We start from the raw sequence: 21,771 nt of genomic DNA on the forward strand, positions 1-21,771 counted from the left end.
ACCGTGACCCCTCCATTTCCAGATACGATCGTTTCCCTGCGGTGAACCTGGCACCCAGGCAAGGGTGGACACACACCAGATTCCCGCCGATCGTGCCTTTCCACCCTGTGCGTCTATGGCCCGGTACTTCCCACCGACTTGTGAGAGACGCACCGCTTCCAGGGTCTTGTTACCTCGGGTGTTGTGTGTGTCTTGCCTTAGCGAACCTGTCCCTTTTTATCCCCCTGTTGGGGTATCGCCTGTCCATCACTTCAAACAGTTCAGGGTTCAAAGGGTGAACCGATCTTGACAGCTCTCCTTCCTTCATTAACATCTCCAAATGCTGCTCCATTGTTTTCCTTATCTCTCTCTCTCCTGAAGACAGGTGGCAGACCAACTGTTGATCCCACTGGTGCCAGCACAGGGCAGCTAACATCTTAATCTATGTGTATTCTCGTCACAAAACAAAGAACCTCAGCTGCACATCCCACAATAGAGAGGTGGCCCAGGGCTACACCTCTGATCCGGGGAAAGTGGAGTGGGATGGAAGGACAAGCTGTTCAGCCAGAGACGAAGTTCTACCTGGGAGATGAGTGAACTAGAGGTGGGGTACTTGTTGGATCTCTAACACGATTAAAACTTGGAGGAAGTGAGAGGCGATGTTCTCACACACAATAAGAAGTGCGGTTTTCAGTAAAACTGATCATGAATTAGGATGTTTCCTGGAGTTTGGGCTTGAACTATCCTGTAGTATTCAGTGAGTCAACACCAGAGGCAAATTGTAAGGCTTGATTGCTTTGCCTCAGAATGGGATACAGTTAAAATCTCTCGTCAAGCCCAAACAACACCTGCCATTCGGCAAGTTAACAGAAGATGCTTCCTGAGGTCGGTAACTAGTTGCTCAGAGACCGACGGCGTTACCAGACCGCGCACTTTCCGGCTTCTAACGGCGGGACTTACCGCTTGGGGAGGGAACGGGAGAGGCCGCCCGTAACCTCAGGGAGACCGGGCTCGACAAGCGGCTTGATCTACTTCACTGCGATCGCAGCAGTAACCGCAGTCCCGATAAAATCTCCCTTCATCAACGCGCGATCCCGCGCGCACACCCACTGGGCGCGACCACGCTCCGTGTGACCTGATAGGCTAGCTGTCACTCTGCGCGCTCGGACGGGCTTGACGTCACCGCGTGCGCGCCCCCGACCCCGCAGGATGCTGCTGTGCGCACGGCGCGGTGGCTGGGTGACTCGTGATGTGGAGAATGCAACCCCTAATTGTAGGGTACTCAGTCCACGGGAACTTCCTCCCCATTGACCCAATTGAACTCCGTTACGAGTTCTGTGTGTTTCCGTAAGGTCGCCCGTCATTATGGGCTGAGGTATATTCCTGCACCCACAGTCTCGCTTTCTACCCCGTTCCTGGGGCTGTGCTCCACTTGTCGCTTCTCTCTACTGACGTTTCTACTTTCACTACTGCTCTAAAGCGTCAACAAAAGAAATATGCTGGAAGTACTCCGTTGATCAAACAAAATCTGTGGAAGCAACAACCGAAAGTCAAATATTCGGCTCACGATCCTGAAATAAAACCGCTTGTTCAATAGGTCAGGTTATTAAATAAAAGTATTGTATTTCCTATTACCTACTTTATCTTTCCCCCTGATCTGCCTTGAGAAATGCCGAGAATGTAGATTGTGCCCAAGACTGGATCAGTTACCGATAGTATTCTGTGCATTTGGCTTTACTCTTTGGAGAGAAGGAGGATGAGAGGAGACATGATAGAGGTGTACAAGATAATAAGATGAATAGATAGAGTGGATAGCCAGCGCCTCTTCCCCAGGGCACCACTGCTCAATACAAGAGGACATGGCTTTAAGGTAAGGGGTGGGAAGTTCAAGGGGGATATTAGAGGAAGGTTTTTTACTCAGAGAGTGGTTGGTGCGTGGAATACACTGCCTGAGTCAGTGGCGGAGGCAGATACACTCGTGAAGTTTAAGAGACTACTAGACAGGTATATGGAGGAATTTAAGGTGGGGGGGGGGTATATGGAAGGCAGGGTTTAAGGGTCGGCACAACATTGTGGGCCGAAGGGCCTGTAGTGTGCTGTACTATTCTATATAATGCAGCGCAGCGTTTTGCCCCACAACTGTTGGCGGCCTCCCAGCCGCAGGAGGCGCTGCGGCGGGTCTGCCGGCGAGGCGGCTGCTCGACTTAACCGGCTGACCGCGTGGACACGCTTTCCCCCGGCCGGCTTCGTGAGTGACGGCGGCCCGCTGCATCCTTAGGTCAGTAACTGCTGAGTGCTGGTGGCTGCGATATCTTTCGTGCTCAGGCCCGGGCGTCTGTCTGTGGCGGTGATGTTCGGTATAAGAGCTGCGGCCGCGGGGTGGGCTGGAGGTGGTGCTCCGTGACGGAGCACGGGGCAGCGGCTAAAGGAGGCCGGGGTCCTGAGTGTGGGCACTGTGCCTGGGGTGTGTGTCTCTGTCTGGGAGCTTGGGGGAGGAGGGGGGCGGGAACGCGTGGGGTCCTGTGGTGCCTCCAGGGTGCTGGACTGCTCTGGGGTGAAGGGCTCTGCAATGCGTTAGAAACCCCACGGCACAGGATCTGGACACTAGAATACTACAGCACAGTACAGGCCATTCAGCCCTCGATGTTGTATTCCTATTATGTTAGGGTCTTGGGGTCTGTAATAAGCCCCTCTGGGCCGGGTCTCCAAGCTCCACAGTTCGTCTGCTCATTATGTTCCCCAGGTCCCTTGCCATGCTTTAAGCACTCTTTGCTGGTGTTGTGAGCGTGTTTTGCTTTCAGTACTTAGAATGAAGTTCAACGAGTATGGTTTTCAACTGTCTGAAGGATTGAGGTGTTCCATTACAATAATAATCAGGACCTCCACAGGTTCCCTATCTGTACTGTATTTCCACTTGGTCAGATTTTCCCCAACCTCATTTCCTGGGGGACCATGGCAGATACGATGTTGCCCTCCTTTTTTTCCCCCCAAAGTAGCTGGTAACTCGTGGTCAGACTGTTGTAGTTCAGGCCAGATCATGCCCTCATTTATATAAGCCCTTTAGTAGATGTTTGGCAGAGGTTAGAAAGCAGATCCTGATTACCGAGATCATTGGCAATCTTGCTTCATGCCATCCCTACCCAGCTGATCTGGTTGAGTTGTCCACCTGCTCAGATTGGTTATGCTACTCTTTGTGTAAGCTTACAGCACTTTGCTGAAGCAGATTCAGACAACTCTTGAAGTTTTGTATTGACGTAATGATGCACAATGGCACCCCAGATAGAGCATTGCTTCACAGCACCGGAGATCCATGTCCAAACCTGACATTGGCTTTGAGATTGGTTTTATTGTCACATGTATCTAGATTATAAAGATGAGCTTTATTTGTCACCTGTGCATCAAAACATAGGGGGTGTGTGCGCCAGTAACCAGCATGTTCCAGGGATGTGTTGGGGGCAGCCCGCAAATGTCACCATGCTCCAATGCCAACGTAGCATTCCAGTGACCACAATTTACTAACCCTAACTCGTATGTCTTTGCAATGTGGGCAGAAACCGGAGGACTCGGAGGAAACCCATGCATTCACAGGGAGAAAGTACAAATTTACAGGCAGCGGTGGGAATTAAACCCGAGTGGTTGGCATTGTAATGCGTTGGGCTAGCCGCTATACTGCCGTAATGAAGATACTGTGAGAAAAGTTGTCTTGCACAATGTTCATACAGATCAGATCATTACAGTGTATTGAGGTACAACAATAACAGTGCAGAATAAAGTGTAACAGCTACAAAGTGCAAGAGCACAATGAGGTAGATGGTGAAGTCAAAAGTTCACCTTGTCAAACAAAGGGTGTGTTCAAGAATCCAATAACAGGATAGAAGCTGTCCTTGAACCTGGTTGGTATATGCTGTCAGACTTTTGAATGTCCAGGGTGAGTGGGGTCTTTGATTATGCTGGCTGCTTTACTGAGGCAGCGAGAAGTATAGACAGATTTCATAGAAGGGCAGTTGGTTTCCATCATGTGCTGTGCTCTGTCACTACTGTGCAATTTCTTGACGTCACTTGCAGAGCAATTATGCCTTACCAAGCCGTTATGCATCTATGGTACTTTGATACAAATTGTTAAGAGTCAATGGAGACATACTGAATTTCTTTAGCTGCCTGGGGAAGGATAGGCATTGGGTTTGTCTGTGTGGAATTTGCCCGTTTTCTTTCACTGCAGGAGTTTTTGCCTCTTTCCTTCCATATGTCAAAAGCATGCATGCTGTTTCAGTCACTTCAAGAGAGTAGGTGGCTGGTAGAATGTAGGGTAAGTAAACTAGTATCAGTGTAATTGACAGTGCAGTCTTAGTGGCTGAAGGGCCTATTCCCAAGCTGTATCTTGCTGACTTTACCACTGTGATTCATCCTCAGACCTTTCTCAGATGCTGTTCAGTCATGAGTAAAAATTAGCTTTATTTAGCAGTTCAAGAATGTGCTGGGAGCAGCCTGCAAGTGTTACCATGCTTCTGGTGCCAACATAACATGTTCACAACTTACTTACTCTAACCCATACATCTGGAATATTGGAGGAAACTGCAGCACCCAGGAAAAAATAACCCATGTGTGTCACAGGAAGAACGTACAGACTCCTTACAGACAACAGCAAGAATTGAACCCCGATTGATGATAGCTGGTGTGATAAAATGTTGTGCTAACCACTTTGCTGCCGTGCCACCCCTAAATTTGATAGTGAGAGGAAACTGAAGCACTGGCTGCTCACAAGACGTCTCTTTAAAGGGCGTGAGCATCAGCGAAGTAGGTCTCTCTTTGGCGAGGCAGTTGTGGTGCAAAGTCATGTTGTGGAAATGGAATTAAGGTGTAGATCCTGAGAAAGGTTCCAAAATTACGTAATTGTTTGCTTGTAATGCAGGTATTTATGTTTCTGAATATCAGAACTAGGTTTATTTTCACGGTCTTGCGTGGTGTGAACTTTGTTGTTTGTGACAGTAGAACAGGGCAAAGACATAAAATTAATATAAATTGCAAAATCAATAATGTGTAGAAAAAGAATAATGAGATTGTGTCACATGAACTATGCAGAAATCTTATGGAGGAGGAGGAGGAGAAGCTGTTCCTAAAATCACAAGTCTGGGTCTCCAGCTCAGATCAGAGGTAACCAACCTGGGGTCCATGGATCCCTTGCTTAATGGTATTGGTCCACGGCATAAAAAAAAGATTGGGAACCCCTGACTTGAAGCATGGATGAGTGCTTGGAATAATAATAAAAATGTGTTACAAATGTCACAAAAATGTGTTTGTGGGAAGGGCAGGGCTGACAGCAAATGTTCTGGGCTATCGTATATAACAGGGGGTTTACAAAAGAGGATGGGGTGTCACTCTATTGATTAGGGAGAACATAACTATAGTACTTTGGGAGGAAATCCTCAATGGATCATCCAGTGAGTCCTCTTGGATAGAATTTAGGAATAAAAGATGGACAATCAGTTGGCTGGGTTTATTCTTTCGGCCTTCAAATTGTCAACAGCAAACTGCAGAAAGGTTAGAGTAAAGTAAATTTATTGTAAAAGTCATAAAATATATGTCACCTCAGTGGCATGCAAAAGTTTGGGCACCCCTGGTCAAAATTTCTGTTACTGTGAATAGCTGAGCGAGTAAAAGATGACCTGATTTCAAAAAGGCATAAAGTTAAAGATGACACATTTCTTTAATATTTTAAGCAAGATTACTTTTTTATTTCCATCTTTTACAGTTTCAAAATAACAAAAAAGGAAAAGGGCCCGAAGCAAAAGTTTGGGCACCCTACATGGTCAGTACTTAGTAACACCCCCTTTGGCAAGTATCACAACTTGTAAATGCTTTCTGTAGCCAGCTAAGAGTCTTTCAATTCTTGTTTGGGGGATTTTCACCCATTCTTCCTTGCAAAAGGCTTCTAGTTCTGTGAGATTCTTGGGCCGTCTTGCATGCACTGCTCTTTTAAGGTCTATCCACAGATTTTCGATGATGTTTCGGTTGGGGGACTGTGAGGGCCATGGCAAAACCTCTTGTCTTTGTTATTTATGATTTTGAGGTAGTCCATTGAGGATTTTGAGGTGTGTTTAGGATCATTATCCTGTTGTAGAAACCATCCTCTTTTCAGCTTCAGCTTTCTTACGGATGGTGTGATGTTTGCATCCAGAATTTGCTGGTATTTAATTGATTTCATTCTTCCCTCTACCAGTGAAATGTTCCCCATGCCACTGGCTGCAACACAAGCCCAAGGCATGATTGAACCACCTCCCTGCTTAACAGTTGGAGAGGTGTTCTTTTCATGAAATTCTGCACCCTTTTTTCTCCAAACATACCTTTGCTCATTGTAGCCAAAAAGTTCTATTTTAACTTAATCAGTCCACAGGACTAGTTTCCAAAATGCATCAGGCTTGTTTAGATGTTCCTTTGCAAACTTCTGATGCTGAATTTTGTAGTGAGGACGCAGGAAAGGTTTTCTTCTGATGACTCTTCCATGAAGGTCATATTTGTGCAGGTGTCGCTGCACAGTAGAACAGTGCACTACCACTCCAGAGTCTGCTAAATCTTCCTGAAGGTCTTTTGCATTTAAGTGGAGGTTTTGATTTGCCTTTCTAGCAATCCTATGAGCAGTTATCTCGGAAAGTTTTCTTGGTCTTCCAGACCTCAACTTGACCTCTACCGTTCCTGTTAACATTACGAACTGAGGAAACAGCCCCCTGAAAACGCTTTGCTATCTTCTTATAGCCTTCTCCTACTTTGTGGGCGTCATTTATTTTAATTTTCAGAGTGCGAGGCAGCTGCTTAAAGGAGCCCATGGCTGCTGATTGTTGGGACAAGGTTTGAGGAGTCGGTATTTATAAAGCTTTGAATTTTGCATCACCTGGCCTTTCCTACTGATGACTGTGAACAAGCCATAGCCCTAACAAGCTAATTAAAGTCTGAGACCTTGGTAAAAGTTATCTGAGAGCTCAAAGCTCTTGGGGTGCTCAAACTTTTACATGGTGCTCCTTTCCTTTTTTCCACTCTAAAATTGTACAAAACAAAAATAATACACTAATCTTGCTTAAAATGTTGAAAAGAATGTTTCATCTTTAACTTTATGACTTTTGGAGCTCAGTTCATCTTCTACTCACTGAACTATTCACAGTAACAGAAATTTTGACCAGGGGTGTCCAAACTTTTGCATGCCACTGTATATACTACCTTGAGATTAGTTTTCTTGTGGGCATTTACAGGAAAATAGAATACAGTTGAAATTATGGAAAAATCATAAATAACAAAGGCAAGCAGCCAATGTGCAAAAGAAGACAAATTGTGCAAATAATTAAAAATACTGAGATCATGAATTGATGAGTCATTGGGAGTGAGTCTTTTGGTTGTGGAATCAGTTGAGACTTGAAGGATTTTAATTATATTGACTGAGATTGTTTGAATCCAATTTTATTCTCTCTCCATTCCCATTAACTCCCCCAAATTCTCCCACTCACTTACATATTTGATGGCCAATTGATCCTTGGAATGTGGGAAGGAACCCACATGCTCACAGGGAGAAAATACAAACTCCATTACTACAGCACCTGAGATCAAGATTAAAGCCAGGTGACTGGAACTATGAGACAGCAGCCCTGGTAGATGTGGCAAATTCTTGTAGGATGCTCAGTCTGTATAGGACGATTTTAATGTCCTGGTGGATCTCCTGTGCCCTTGCTCCCTGAGTATAGGGAAAAAGAAATAGGCGTGCTCAAGGGGAGGGAAGCAATAGAGATATAGGTGATAACAAAAACATACTTGCATTGAAGATGGGTACATGCAGTCAGTGACTACATTATTAGGTACAGGAGTGGAACCCAGTGTGGTCTTCCCGTGCTGCAGCCCATCCACTTCAAGCTTCGATGTGTTGTGCATTCAGAGATGCTCTTCTGCAAAACCCTGTTGTAATATGTGGTTATTTGAGTTACTGTCGCCTTCCTGTTAGCTTGAACCAGTTTGACCATTCTCCTCCGACCTCTCAAGGTGGTTTTGCCTATATAACTGCCACTCACTGGATGTTTTTTTTTATTTTTCACACCATTCTCAGTAAACTCCAGAGACTGTTGTGCGTGAAAATTTCAGGAGATCAGCAGTTTCTGAGATACTCAAACCACCACTTCTGGCACCTACAATCAAAGTCACTTAGATCACATTTCTTCCACAGTCTGATGTTTGGTCTGGACAACAACTGAACCTCTTGACCATATCTACATACTTTTATGCATTGATTTGCTGCCACATAATTGGCTGATTAGATATTTGCATTAATGTGCAGGTATGCCTAACGAGTGAGTGAGGCAGATATATCTAACGAGTAAGTGAGTATATGAGTGATATGTGTCTTGTATTCATCTTTGAACGTTCCTCACCAAGGACTGTCTTATTTAAATTTGACTCTGTTGACCTGAAAATAGATGCACATTTCAGCTTCAGTTAAATTTAATGTAAAACTCAAAAAGGTAAAAGGCTTAGGAGTGCAATGTAGTAACTGCTCTGTCCTTTGAAAAGCTTGCTGCAAACCGTTCGTAAGTTGATGATAACTCTCTCCATCAGGTCTCACTGTTGTAGCATCCCAACAGATGAAGTCCGGCTTCAGATGGCACTGCATCCCACAAAGATGGGCAATCATGGGTGAACAAGTTTAGGGCTTTTTTTTTTGATCAAAATGTGTAAACAGAATCACAACCTTGTTGGCACTTGTGCCATCTCCCTGCAAAGTTCAATCCAATCGGTATTAATCTGAACTAGCAGATAGCTTAGTTTACAGAACCTGCTAGTTTCAGCTATTTTACTTTTTCATTTCAAGAAACAGCACTGTAACCGGCCCTCCCTGCCCAACAAACCTGCACCTCCGATTTACACTTGTGACCGATTAACCTACTAATCAACACACAGAAAATGCTGGTGGAACGCAGCGGGCCAGGCATCATCTATAGGAAGAAGTACAGTTGACGTTTCGGGCCGAGACCCTTCGTCAGGACTAACTGAAAGGAGAGATAGTAAGAGATTTGAAAGTTGGAGGGGGAGATCTAAAATGATAGGAGAAGACAGGAGGGGGAGGGAAGAAGCTAAGAGCTGGAAAGTTGATTGGCAAAAGGATACAGAGTTGGAGAAGGGGGGGGATCATGGGGACAGGAGGCCTAGGGAGAAAGAAAGGGGGAGGGGAGCCCAGAGGAAGATGGAGAGCAGGAAAGGAGCAATTGTGAGAGGGACAGAGAGAGATGAAAAAAAAGGAGAATAAAAATAAATAAGGGATGGGGTAAGAGGAGGAGGGGCATTAACGGAAGTAGGAGAAATCAATGCTACTAATCAGTATGTTTTAGGGATGTGAGCGGAAATCTGACACCTGGTACAGTCACAGGAGAAAGTTCAAATTCCTTACTGACAGTGGCAGGAATTGAACGGAGCGTAGTGGCACTGCAATAATATTACATCCACTGCTATACTACTGTGCCACCCCTATTCTATTATATCTGGTTTAATACTGTACTGAATAGCAAGTTAAGCTATTATCAACCCCATGGATCCATAAAATATTAAATTCTGAATATATAAGATGACACAGGAATGGGGATTTATGTGGTGCGGTAGGACACTGATAACTAAATATTATATCAGAAGGCTCACATTTTCCAATCCATCAGGTTCCTGTTTAATAGAAAATAATACATTAGAATATAAATAGGAGAAAATGTCTTTGGGTCTTTGAAAGAATTGCCTTGTTGGTCCTGCTTCTTTGCTCTTTCTTTGTAGCCTTGCAATTTAATCCCATCCCCAATTTTCAGGTATTAATTTCATATTTGCGGTGGAATGACACTAAGGTCTCAGTTTGCATGGGATTTATTATGGACAAAGACTACTACTATACATTGAGATTTTTTTGTGAAGTAGCAACATTAATGTGTAAACGAAATGTTCAATAGGAATTATTACAAAATCCTGTATACTTACAACATTTTGTGGATTGAGTATGAGGTGCCAAGGCAGTGTAGTGGTTAGCATGACACTATTACAGCTCGGCATAGGAGTTCAATTCCGACCTACCTATAAGATCTAGTATGTCCTTCTAATAAGTGCATGGGTTTCCTACAGGTGCTCCAATTTTCTCCCATACTTCAAAGACATACCAATTAGTAGGTTAATCGGTCATTGTAAATTGTCCTGTGATTAGGCTGGGGTTAAATAGGTGGTTTGCTGGGCGTAGTGGCTCATTGGACTGGAAAGGTTTGTTCCATGCTGTATCTCTAAGTAAATAAATAGACGTGGAAATTAGTTAAACAAGTTATTGTACTTGGTATGTAAGTCAGGTTTTTAAAATTTTTGTCAGTGTCTGTATTTGTTTAACTCATTATTCTGTGCAGGTGAATAGCATTGATGTCAAGGAGTGCTGCCCAGACCTACAAGTTTAATAATCTTTTACCATCTTTTCTCCCCCCAGCTTTTTTACTGTTTGACAATGAAGGAAGAAATTCAGCGACTGCTGGTGCAGTTCAAGGATGAGAGTGGGGAGGTTCTGGGGTCACCTTTCGATGTGCCCATTGACATAACACCGGACAAACTGCAACTCGTGTGTAATGTTCTACTGCCCAAGGTAAAAGCCTTTATATGTCTCATGCAGCCTCTGGCATCCCTCGAATGGCAACTGGCCTTAAGCACAATTTATACTTCTGCGTCAAATGTATGGCATAGCCACATACCCTACGCTGTACTCTACACCGAACCCTACGCCGTAGTCTAATACGCACCTCTCCCAAAATGTAACTACGCGTCGTAGCGACGCAAACTGCAGCAACTGTGATTGGTCCGCTTGGTAGCATCGCATTTTCTCCTACGCATTTCTGGTTGCTGCTGCTTCTCTGCCATTTCAGAATTGACAGAGAAGAAACTCCTGTTCAACACTTATTAGCTCCAACTCCAACATGATGAGCTCAGTTTCAATCGCCGTTGTTTGAAGTACAGGAAGAAACTCAACACAGTGGCATAGAAACCCCACCGCCAACTAGTGTTTTGGCGGTGAATTGCAGAGTGACGCAGCCACACCAACGCACAAGTATAATGCTCACAACGGCGTAGGCCACTTACGTAGGCTACAGTGTTAGCTACAGCGTAGCCCATACGCACAAGTATAAATCAGCCTTTAGTTGTCTTAAGTGCAAACCAAGACTTGCATTTCCTTTAGTGCCTTTCACATCCCTTTCTATAAAGTCCTGAAGTAATTTGCAGCTAATAAAATCTTCCAAGAATGTTTATTATTATTATTATGGCAGTCAAGTTGAAGACAGCAAGTTCCAACAAGCATTAATGTGGAAATAACCAGATTTTTGTAGTGATATTAGTTGAGGGTTAATTAAGTTCACTGAATGTGTAATGCTTTACAACAGCAGTAATTGGGTTTGAGTTCCTGCTGCTGTCTGTCTATGTTCTTCCTGTGATCACTTTCCTCCCACATCCTACGGACAGCAGGTTGCCCTAATGCGAATGAGTGGTAAAATCTGGGAGGAGTAGACGGGAACGATACAGTGAAGTTTGTACGTTCTCCCCACGACCGCAGTTTTCCTCTGGGTGCTCCGGTTTCTTCCCAGATTCGAAAGATGGAGAGTTAGTAAATTGTGGGCATCCTATGTTGGCGCTTGCGGGCTGCCCCCAGCACCACCTCAAACTGTGTTAGTCGTTGACACAAGCAGTGGATTTCACTGTACGTTTCCATGTGCTTGTGATAAATAAAGCTAATCTTTCTTTCTGAGTTCTAGCTGAGGTTTTGTTTCCCCAGGTCTCTGTCCCAAAATTTGGGATTCATCCCTGAACATTAATGTCTCTATATTTTATCAGATGATTCTTTAAAACTTACCCTTTAGTTGTCTATTCACCCAAAGTCTTCAATGTCTGGTATCCAGATTTACTTTGTGAAACACACTGGGGCAGTTTTTATTATTTTAAAATTATTAATGGGTAGATGATTCATTTCTTTAGTCCCTATAAGAGAATGAGGATAAGAAAACTTATTATGAAATCAACTTCTATTAATATAGCACTTTCCCTGATCTGAGGACATCCCACAGATCTAATGAGCCATGAAGTACTTTTGGTGTGTTCATTATTGTAATCAAGCTAGCCACTACTGTACATTGAGAATTTTATTTGTTTGAGATGAGGCGCAGAATGGGCCGTGCCGCCCAGTAATCCCCTAATTTAATCCTAGCCTAATCACAGGGCAGTTTACAGTGACCAATTAACCTACCAACCAGTACGTCTTTGGACTGTGGGAGGAAACCGGAGCACCCAGAGGAAACCCACATGATCATGGGGGAGAACATACAAACTCCTTACAGACAGCAGCAGGAAATGAACCCTGGTCACTGGTGCTGTAAAGTGCTGTGTTAACCACTACATGACCCTATTTTTATTGGTTTATAGATCGCCATGTCTTCCCTATTCACCAGTATTATAACATCAACTTTTCTCATGACATAGAAGGTCGTAACTTTGGTCCATTGGGTCTAAGCTGCCCCCCCCCCCCCGGTAATTCCATTTGCTACGAATTTTCACTGTATCGTTCCCGTCTACTACTCCCAGATTTTACCACTCATTCGCATTAGGGCAACCTGCTGTCCGTAGGATGTGGGAGGAAAGTGATCACAGGAAGAACATAGACACAAGAGGTACTGCAGGTGAAATCTGGAGTAATACACACAATGTGCTGGAGGAGCTGAGCAGGTCAGGCAGCATCTGTGAATGGGAATAAACAGTTGCCGTTTCAGGCCGACACCCTTCATATGGACATAGATGCTATCTGACCTGTTGAGCTGCTCCAGCACGTTCTGTGTATTGCTCAGGAGGAACTCTGGAGCTCAGAGACACAGCTCTACTACCATACAGGCAATTATGACCAGTTAAACTTTTTTAAAGTGATGCCAATTGAGAATTTAATATTAGGAAGAATGTTGGGGATGGCTTTCCCGTTCATCTTCAAAATACTGGGATCGTTTACCTTCATTGTTAGATCTCCATTGTAAATGTGGGCAGCATGGTAGCATAACAGTTAATGCATCGCTTTACAGCTCCAATCAATGATCAGCGATTGTGGTTCAATTCCCGCCACTGCCTATAATGAGTTTGTATGTTTCCCCTATGACTGCGTGGGATTCCTTTGGGTGCTTCAGTTTCCTCCCACATTCCAGAGACATATGGGTTAGGATTAGTAAGACGTGGGCATGCTATGTTGGTGCCCGAAACTTGGAGACACTTGTGGGCTGCCCAGCACAAACCTCACTGATTTGATTTGACACAAGCGATGCATTTCTCTGTATGGTTTGATGTACATGTGACAAATAAAGCTGATCTTTTTTAACCATGAGAGATTCTACAGATGCTGCAAATCTAGAGTAACTCCCATAAAATGCTAGAGAAACTCAGCAGGTAAAGGCAGCATATATGGAGAGGAATAAACAATTGATGTTTCAGGCTGGGACCTTTCACCAGGAATAATAATTTTTTCTCTTTATCTCATCTGAGAGACTGCGCCATCATAAATATAATACTCCCTCAGCACTGCATTCAGTTGTCAGCCTAGATCTATATCCGAAACATACCGGTCTGGATGAGAGGATGATACAGTGAGCCACGGCTAACACAATCACAATGTCACTTGGGTTCACAAAGCAACGAGTCCTTTCTTGGTGAGGCACATTGCTAAACTGAGAGAAAGTAGAGTGAAAAACTTTGGTGGTACCTTATAGCAGGAACATTGACATTGACAGGGCATTTGCTCTATAGTTGACCACCCTGCTTAGGGTAATGGAGAGAGCTTTCTGGGCATCAATCTTTTCCACATTTCAACAGCACAGTGAGTGGAACTGTAGCAGTAAAGGTGGTGCTGAGGTTTCACAGCACCCTGTCTTCGATTCTGACCTTACATGTTGTCTGCAGTTCTCCCTGTGACTGTATGGGTTTCCCTCAGGTACTTCGGTTTCCTGTTACTCAGATTTACTGATTGGTTGATTAATTGGCAAATTGTAATTACTTCCAGCTAAGATGGACGGTAGAAGAATGAGTGGGGAGGTTATGGTGTAGTTGGTTTATTATTGTCACGTGGACTGAGATACATTGAAAATCTTCCTTTGACATGCCACCCATAGAGATCATTCCAAACAGAAGTACATTGAGAAAGTCCAAAGGTAAAAGCAGTTACAACATGGTCACAAGCCCTTCCAGCCCAATGCGCCCGTGCTGCTCAATTACACCCATGTGATCAATTAACATACTAATCCGTACGTCTTCGGGGGGCTCGGTGGGGAAGGATCATGGTGTGGGGTCCTTCTACTGGAAAGGGAGGGCCAGTGGAAGGAGGAAGTCCCTCGATTATTGTAGTTGTTAGTATACCTCCCCAGAGAGCCACATGAGTGGCAGCAATGCTATTAATCTGTATGAATGTAGTATGGAAAGCATAGGCTATGCATGCAAAAATTGAAAAGGCATTGAATGGTTTATCCTTGTAATTGTTAATTATGAATAAAGTTCATTTTGTTTTAAAAAAAAAGTACATTTTTGGAATGTGGGAGGTCATGGGAGAATGTACAAACTCCTTACACTGGGAGATCACAGGGAGAATGTACAGTCGGCCCTCCTTATCCGCGAGGGATTGGTTCCGGGACCCCTAGCGGATACCAAAAAATGCGGATGCTCAGGTCCCTGATTCAACCTGTCAAAATGCGGTGGATCTTAGGACCCAGCGGAACCTCGGACCTTATTTAACCTGTCTCAGTGCGGTGGACATTTAGGACCCGGCAGCGGAGCACTGAATACGCAGTGTTTCTGTTCACGAAAATAATCATGATCATGATTTAAAATAAAGTGGAAATAATAAAGCAATCGGAAAGAGGTGAAATGCTATCGGTTATTGGAAAAGCGTTAGGTTACAGTCGGTCAACAATTGGAACAAATTTAAAGGATAAAGTGAGAAAGGCCCTGCCCCGATGAAAGCTACAATTATTACTAAGCAACTAAGTGGTTTAATTATTGGGTTTTGGGTTTTTGATCCTCCACATCAACCCGGCATGGATGGAGAGCGTGCTCGGGAGCGGTCTGTCACTGGATCGAACTCGGGAATTTCAGTTCCTGAGCCCGGCGCTGAAACATATGCTTCTTAAGTGTTATATGCATAGAAAGGTAAAATATATACTATATACTAAGACAAATGTTTGACTGACGCTAAATAATACTGGATGTACCTGTTCCAACTTACTTAGTAAGAGAACTTCCAGTTTTTTTCCGATCCCGATCCACGATAACCTATGCACATCCTCCTGTATACTTTAAATGATCTCTACATTACTTATAATACCTAATACAATGTAAATGCTATATAAAATAGTTGTTATACTGCATTGTTTAGGGAATAATGACAAGAAAAAGAAGTTTGTACATATTCGAACACCAAGTGCTGGAAGAGCACTTCCGGATTTTCTCAATTCGCGATTGGTTGAATTTGCGCATGGGGAACTCGCGGATAAGGAGGGCCAACTTTACGGACTCCTTACAACAGCAGCAGCAATTGAACTCGGGTCATTGGCGCTGTAATGACATTATGCTTAATGCTATGCCACTGTGCTGTCCTGTAATATAGTGTTGCAGTTAGAGTGCAAGTGCAGTTCATGAATCCAAATAAGGCGCAAGGCTTTTGTTGAGGTAGATTGAAAGATCAAATCTTCACACGGTGGTGGTGTGGCAGCATAGCAGTTAGCATAATGCTTCACAGCGCCAAGTGATGTGGGTTCAATTTCTGCCGCCATCTGTAAGAAGTTGATATGTTCTCCCCACGACTGCATGGGTTTCCTCCGGGTGCTCCGGATTCCTCCCACATTCCAAAGAAAGGTGTATGGGTTAATAGGTCACATGGGTGTATTTGGGGGGTGCGGGCTTGTTGGGTCGGAAGGGCCTGTTACCATGCTGTATAAATATAAAAAATAAAAGCGGTCTGTTCAAGAGTCTTATAACAATGGGATAGAAGCTATCCTTTATCAAGGTGGTGTGTATTTTGGGATAATAAGATATAGGAAATAAATAGGTGAGAGGGATTGAATAGATACATGAGAGGTAGCATGAACTCAATGCACAGAATGGCCTCCTCCCCATGGTATAAATAATTGTGAAATAGGAAAAATACTCAGCTTTCCTGAGGTCATGAAAAAAATGCTCAGTAAGTGCAAGGGTTTCTGTTTGTGCAAGAATTTAGAGCTTTATTATCAAACGGCTATGGTCAGTTTGAATCTTGCAAGATGGTGATGTGATGGAAAAGATGAAAAGAAAGGTCCAAGGACTAATTCCCAGTATAAAACATCTTACTGAGACTCGTGGAACTGAAACCTGAGTAAATTTTATAAGTTCACTTTTGCTTCGAGTGGACTATTCGAATTAAACTGCTTAGTGAGCACAAGATCACAATTTTACCAAATAATTAAGTTAGATGTTGGGAGCTACTACTTCTCCACAGCAAACAGTGGCCATGTGAACCAAGTTGCCAACTTGTACATTAGACGCAGGTACACTGAATTCCTTCAATCAAATGTTGGACCAGTTTCCAATTTGGGTGCAGGGTCAGTTCTGAGAAAGTATGATCAAGGTCAGATCTAGTTTTGATCACCTGAGAAGTATTCTAGATTTTTATCCTCCTCAGATTTGTGTATTTTCCTCTGTTGAAAGAAATCACGAAACACTACAGCAAAGAAACAGGCCCCTCAGCCCATCTAGTCCATGTCAAATTATTAATCTGCCTAGTCCTGTCGACCAGCACCCAGACCATAGCCTAACTGCACACCTTTGCACCGAGAGTGTACTAAACTTTACAAATTTTGTCAGTTGGGCAGGATTATTAGGGCCTTTACCCCTTGTCATCGTTGTGTTGTAAAAAGACAACGTTCCATTGGGAAGGAGTGCTGAAATGAACAGTCTAAGTTGGAAAATTTCCTTTTGCTCTTTTACCTTCAGGAGGATCCATTGCCTTTGGCTTTCTACGTGAATGAAACTGAAATTGTCACCTCGCTCGAGAAGACGCTGCAAGAGCAGCGAGTAGAGACTGAAAAGATTATTGACATAATTTACCAACCACAAGCAGTGTTTCGGGTTCGGGCGGTGACACGATGCACAAGCTCCTTGGAAGGACACACTGAGGCTGTCATTTCTGTGGCCTTTAGTCCCTCTGGAAAGTAAGTCCTTTGATAATAAGTGTACTTTGATTTATGAATTTTTCAAAGTATGTATGCAATATACAACCCTGAGATTCGTCTTCCTGCAGACAGTCACGAAACAAAGAAACACTATGGAACCCATTCAAAGCACCCAAAATGTAAAAAAAAAAAGTTCATGCAAACACAATTAAACGAGCAAATAACACAAAATATTAAGCATCAAACCCCAGAGTTCTTGAAACAGTCTTGGAGGATTCAGTTTAGTTCAGTTCAGTTCAGCGCTGTGTAAGTCGTTGACTGCAGGCCCGCGGAACATTACATATGCTAATGTTCAAAATAAATTTATCATCAACTGCCCATTAGTAACAGGGACATCAAGGAGCAGATAGGGAGACAGATTCTGGAAAGGTGTAATAATAACATGGTTGTCGTGGTGGGAGATTTTAACTTCCCAAATATTGATTGGCATCTCCCTAGAGCAAGGGGTTCAGATTAGGTAGAGTTTCTTAGGTGTTCTCAGGAAGGTTTCCTGACACAGTATGGAGATAAGCCTAAAGAGGAGCGGCTGTACTTGATCTGGTATTGGGAAATGAACTTGGTCAGGTGTCAGGTTTCTCAGTGGGAGAGCATTTTGGAGATGGCCATCACAATTCTATCTCCTTTACCATAGCATTAGTGAGGGATAGGAACTGGTAAGTTAGGAAAGTGTTTAAGTGGAATAAGGGGAGATATGAAGCTATCAGGCAGGAGCTTGGAAGCATTAATTAATTGGGAACAGATGTTCTCAGGGAAATGTATGGCAGAAATGTGGCAGATATTCAGGGAATATTCCTCCTTCTCCAGGCCTTTATCTCTTTCACCCATCAATTTCCCAGCTCTTTACTGCACTCCACCCCTTCCTCCTGGTTTCACCTTTCACCTTGTGGTTCCTCCTCCTCCCCCCACCAACTTTCTTATTCTGACACCTCATCTTATTTTTCCCCAGTCCTGATGAAGAGTCTTGGCCCGAAACATCAACTGTACTCTTTTCCATAGATGCTGCCTGGGCTGCTGAGTTCCTCCAGCATTTTGTGTGTGTTGCTTATTGTATAAGATGTTGGTTATTCTTCTTTTTCTTGGACTGTTTTATTGTGAATAGTTATTGTGCATAGCTTTGACCTAATATCTCTGACTTTAAAGGTACCTAGCTAGTGGATCAGGAGATACCACAGTGCGGTTCTGGGATTTGTCGACAGAAACTCCACAATTTACAGCCAAAGGCAAGTTCATCTTAATTATGCTAATTTTATATTCCCTACGCAAAACTTTCAAAGCAATAAATAGAAGTTTTGTGTGTTGTCTGCAAAACATCACGTGAGTCGCCAGCGCCATCTTAGACAATGTAATTCTCATCTCTTCTATTTGTGACTCAATGGTGCAGTACAACTTTGGATCAGCACAGTTGTGTAGTGGCTAGCATAATGGATTCAATTCTCACCACTGTCTGTCAAGAATTTGTACGTTCTCCCTGTGGGTTTCCTTCTGCCACATTTCAAAGACATTTGGGTTAGTAGATTAATTGGTGAAATACAGTCAGTGTAATTGGGTGGTGCTGGCTTGTTGGGCCAGTAAGACCTAATACTGTGCTGTATCTTGAATTAAGAAATGAAATAAGTAACTTAACCCAAAGCTGGGAGTTGAGTGCCTCGTTAAAGATTTGGATTCGTAAATGTATTAATTAAAAATGCATGAAAGTGGGATCCAAGTCCAAATAAGTTTTGTTTATTAAAAAACACATTTCTTTTCAGAAATACATCTACATACTGTTTAACTTGGTTTGTTGTTTACAGCTGTATACTTATAGTCATACTTTATTGATCCCGGGGGAAATTGGTTTTTGTTACAGTTGTATCATAAATAATAATTAGTAATAAAGCCATAAATAGTTAAATAGTAATATGTAAATTATGCCAGGAAATAAGTCCAGGACCAGCCTATTGGCTCAGGGTGTCTGACCCTCCAAGGGAGGAGTTGTAAAGTTTGATGGCCACAGGCAGGAATGACTTCCGCTCTGTGTTGCATCTCAGTGGAATGAGTCTCTGACTTAATGTACTCCTGTGCCCAACCAGTCCATTATGTAGTAGATGGGAGACATTGTCCAAGATGGCATGCAACTTAGACAGCATCCTCTTTTCAGACACCATCGTGAGAGAGTCCAGTTCCATCCCCACAACATCACTGGCCTTACGAATGAGTTTGTTGATTCTGTTGGTGTCTGCTACCCTCAACCTGCTTCCCCAGCACACAACAGCAAACATTATCGCACTGGCCGCCACAGACTCGTAGAACATCCTCAGCATCGTCCGGCATGAGGTCCGTTAAAGGACCTCAGTCTCCTCACACTTGCTTTTTAACAAATGTCTGTCTTTCCAGACTTTTCCAAAAAAAATGCACTCAAATCAAATGAAGTTAATTATCATTCAACTTAATAGATATACTTAATACTTTATTGTCGCCAAACAATTGATACTAGAATGTACAATCATCATAGCGATATTTGATTCTGCGCTTCCCGCTCCCTGGATTACAAATCGATAGTAAATATTAAAAATTTAAACGATAAATCATAACTAGAAAATAGAAAAATGGAAAGTAATGTAGTGCAAAAAAACCGAGATGCAGGTACGGATATTTGGAGGGTACGGCCCAGATCCGGGTCAGGATCCGTTCAGCAGTCTTATCACAGTTGGAAAGAAGCTGTTCCCAAATCTGGCCGTACGAGTCTTCAAGCTCCTGAGCCTTTCTCCCAGAGGGAAGAAGGACGAAAGGTGTGTTGGCTGGGTGGGTCGTGTCGTTGATTATCCTGGCAGCACTGCTCCGACAGCGTGCGGTGTAAATTGAGTCCAAGGACGGAAGATTGGTTTGTGTGATGTGCTGCGCCATGTTCATGATCTTCTGCAGTTTCTTCCGGTCTTGGACAGGACAACTTCCATACCAGGTTGTGATGCACCCTAGAAGAATGCTTTCTACGGTATATAGTGAATGAAACAGTGTTCCTCTGGAGCAAGGTGCAAAACTAACAAAATAGCCCTTTCAAAATAGCGAGCAAAGAAGCATATTCACACGAAAACTTGTATATGTAGTCTTAAGACTCCCAGTGACAGGTTTAGCTTGCTCCATCTGTAGTGCACTTGCTTGCTCTCTGCACTCAAATCTCCCAAGTGGGATATGAAACTGCAACTTTTGACTTGGTGGTCAAATTCAACCAACTGAGCCACAGCTAACACAGCAGATTCTATGCTGCAATAATCAGCTTCTTCAAATGAGTAAGTACATTTCTCCCCCCTCCCCTGGTAGCAAGTGTGTGTGTGTGTGTGTGTGTGTGTGTGTGTGTGTGTGTGTGTGTGTGCGCGCGCGCTCTTGCACTCTAACTCATACATGTTTATGTATACCACATACATACCCATCTAGATGAGTTTGCACCCCTTTGTGTATAGATGTATGAGCGGTGTCTCCATAATGTTGTTACATGAACATTTTTTGTGTGTGTGTTTGTGTGTATACACACACCCCCTCTGTGTACAAAAACACAAGGTGCATTACAATGAGGATCAGTAGCTGATATTATGGCATGTGGTTCATGCTGGCCACGCCATCAATTAATGTTCATCTCTTGCTGTCTGCTGCAGTTCCTGTATTATAATATTGGCTACAGTTCAGAGTTATGTTATTGGCTGATGAATGCTTTGCGATATAATGAAATTGCAATTGACAAGCTTGGTTGATGATAATGGGATAAATTTGAACAATGACAGGCTAGAAGCAACAGATGGCGCCTTTTCTCCATTTGGGCTTGAAGTCCTTTGGGGTGAGAGCTAACGTCAGTACAGTGGGGTTCGTTCCACAGTCAGTCTGAGAATACTTGATGCAGAGAAAATACTGTGCAGTGTATCTCCCAACACTGAGTTCACTGTAATGACCAGAATAGTTATCAGGGGAGGGGGGAGAAATGTACTACTTTATTTGAAGAAGCTAATTATTGCAGCATAGAATCTGTGTTTGCTGTGACTCAGTTGGTTGAATTTGACCTCCAAGTCTAAAGTTGCAGTTTCGTATCCCTCTTGGAGACTTGAGTGCAGAGAGCAAGCCAGTGCACTACAGATGGAGCACCATGTCAGCTTTTGGCTGAGACGTCAAACTCCAGCTTGTCTGCTTTCCAACGTGGCCGTAAAAGGGGCTGCAAGGTAGTGTAACAGTTAATACAAGCATTTTACAGCACTAACATAGCAGTTAGTGCTAGCTGTGATGTGATTGAAGTTTGATTCTTGCTGCTGGGTTTCGTCCAGATGCTCTGGTTTCCTCCCACGTTCCAAAGTATGTATGTGTTAGGGTTAGTAAGTTTTGGGCATGGTACGTTGGCACCGATAGTGTAGCAACATTTGCGGGGTGCCCAGCACAATCCTCGCAGATTTGATGTGAAGCAGACAACCCATTTCACTGTATGTTTTGATGTACATGTGACAAATAAAACTGATCTTTATCTTTTTATCTTTAAAAAGTTGAAAGAGTACAAGGATTCCAGTACTTTATCCCC

General features: G+C 43.4%; 2 protein-coding genes across 3 annotated transcripts in view; one reads left to right on the forward strand and one right to left on the reverse strand.

The window, feature by feature from the left end:
- The window catches only part of LOC134336640 (aldehyde dehydrogenase family 3 member A2-like), a 28,392-nt gene extending 27,318 nt beyond the window's left edge, over nucleotides 1-1,074 (reverse strand). Inside the window, exon 1 of the mRNA XM_063030971.1 lies at nucleotides 940-1,074. The gene's annotated coding sequence lies outside the window, so the exon portion shown is untranslated. The remainder of the gene's footprint in view (nucleotides 1-939) is intronic.
- Nucleotides 1,075-1,751: 677 nt separating this feature from the next.
- Nucleotides 1,752-21,771, forward strand: part of nle1 (notchless homolog 1 (Drosophila)) — a 54,452-nt gene continuing 34,432 nt past the window's right edge. Inside the window, exons 1-4 of one of the 2 annotated variants that reach the window (XM_063031024.1) lie at nucleotides 1,752-1,849; nucleotides 10,454-10,606; nucleotides 16,999-17,216; nucleotides 18,378-18,457. In XM_063031024.1, coding sequence (XP_062887094.1) covers nucleotides 10,472-10,606; nucleotides 16,999-17,216; nucleotides 18,378-18,457 — 433 coding nt within the window. In that variant the 5' untranslated portion in view covers nucleotides 1,752-1,849; nucleotides 10,454-10,471. Of the gene's footprint in view, nucleotides 1,850-2,161; nucleotides 2,258-10,453; nucleotides 10,607-16,998; nucleotides 17,217-18,377; nucleotides 18,458-21,771 lie in introns of those variants that run through there. The other variant, XM_063031025.1, reaches the window with a different exon arrangement.

Source organism: Mobula hypostoma, chromosome 23, assembly GCF_963921235.1.
Source record: "Mobula hypostoma chromosome 23, sMobHyp1.1, whole genome shotgun sequence".
In the NCBI taxonomy this organism is placed as follows: Eukaryota; Metazoa; Chordata; class Chondrichthyes; order Myliobatiformes; family Myliobatidae; genus Mobula; species Mobula hypostoma.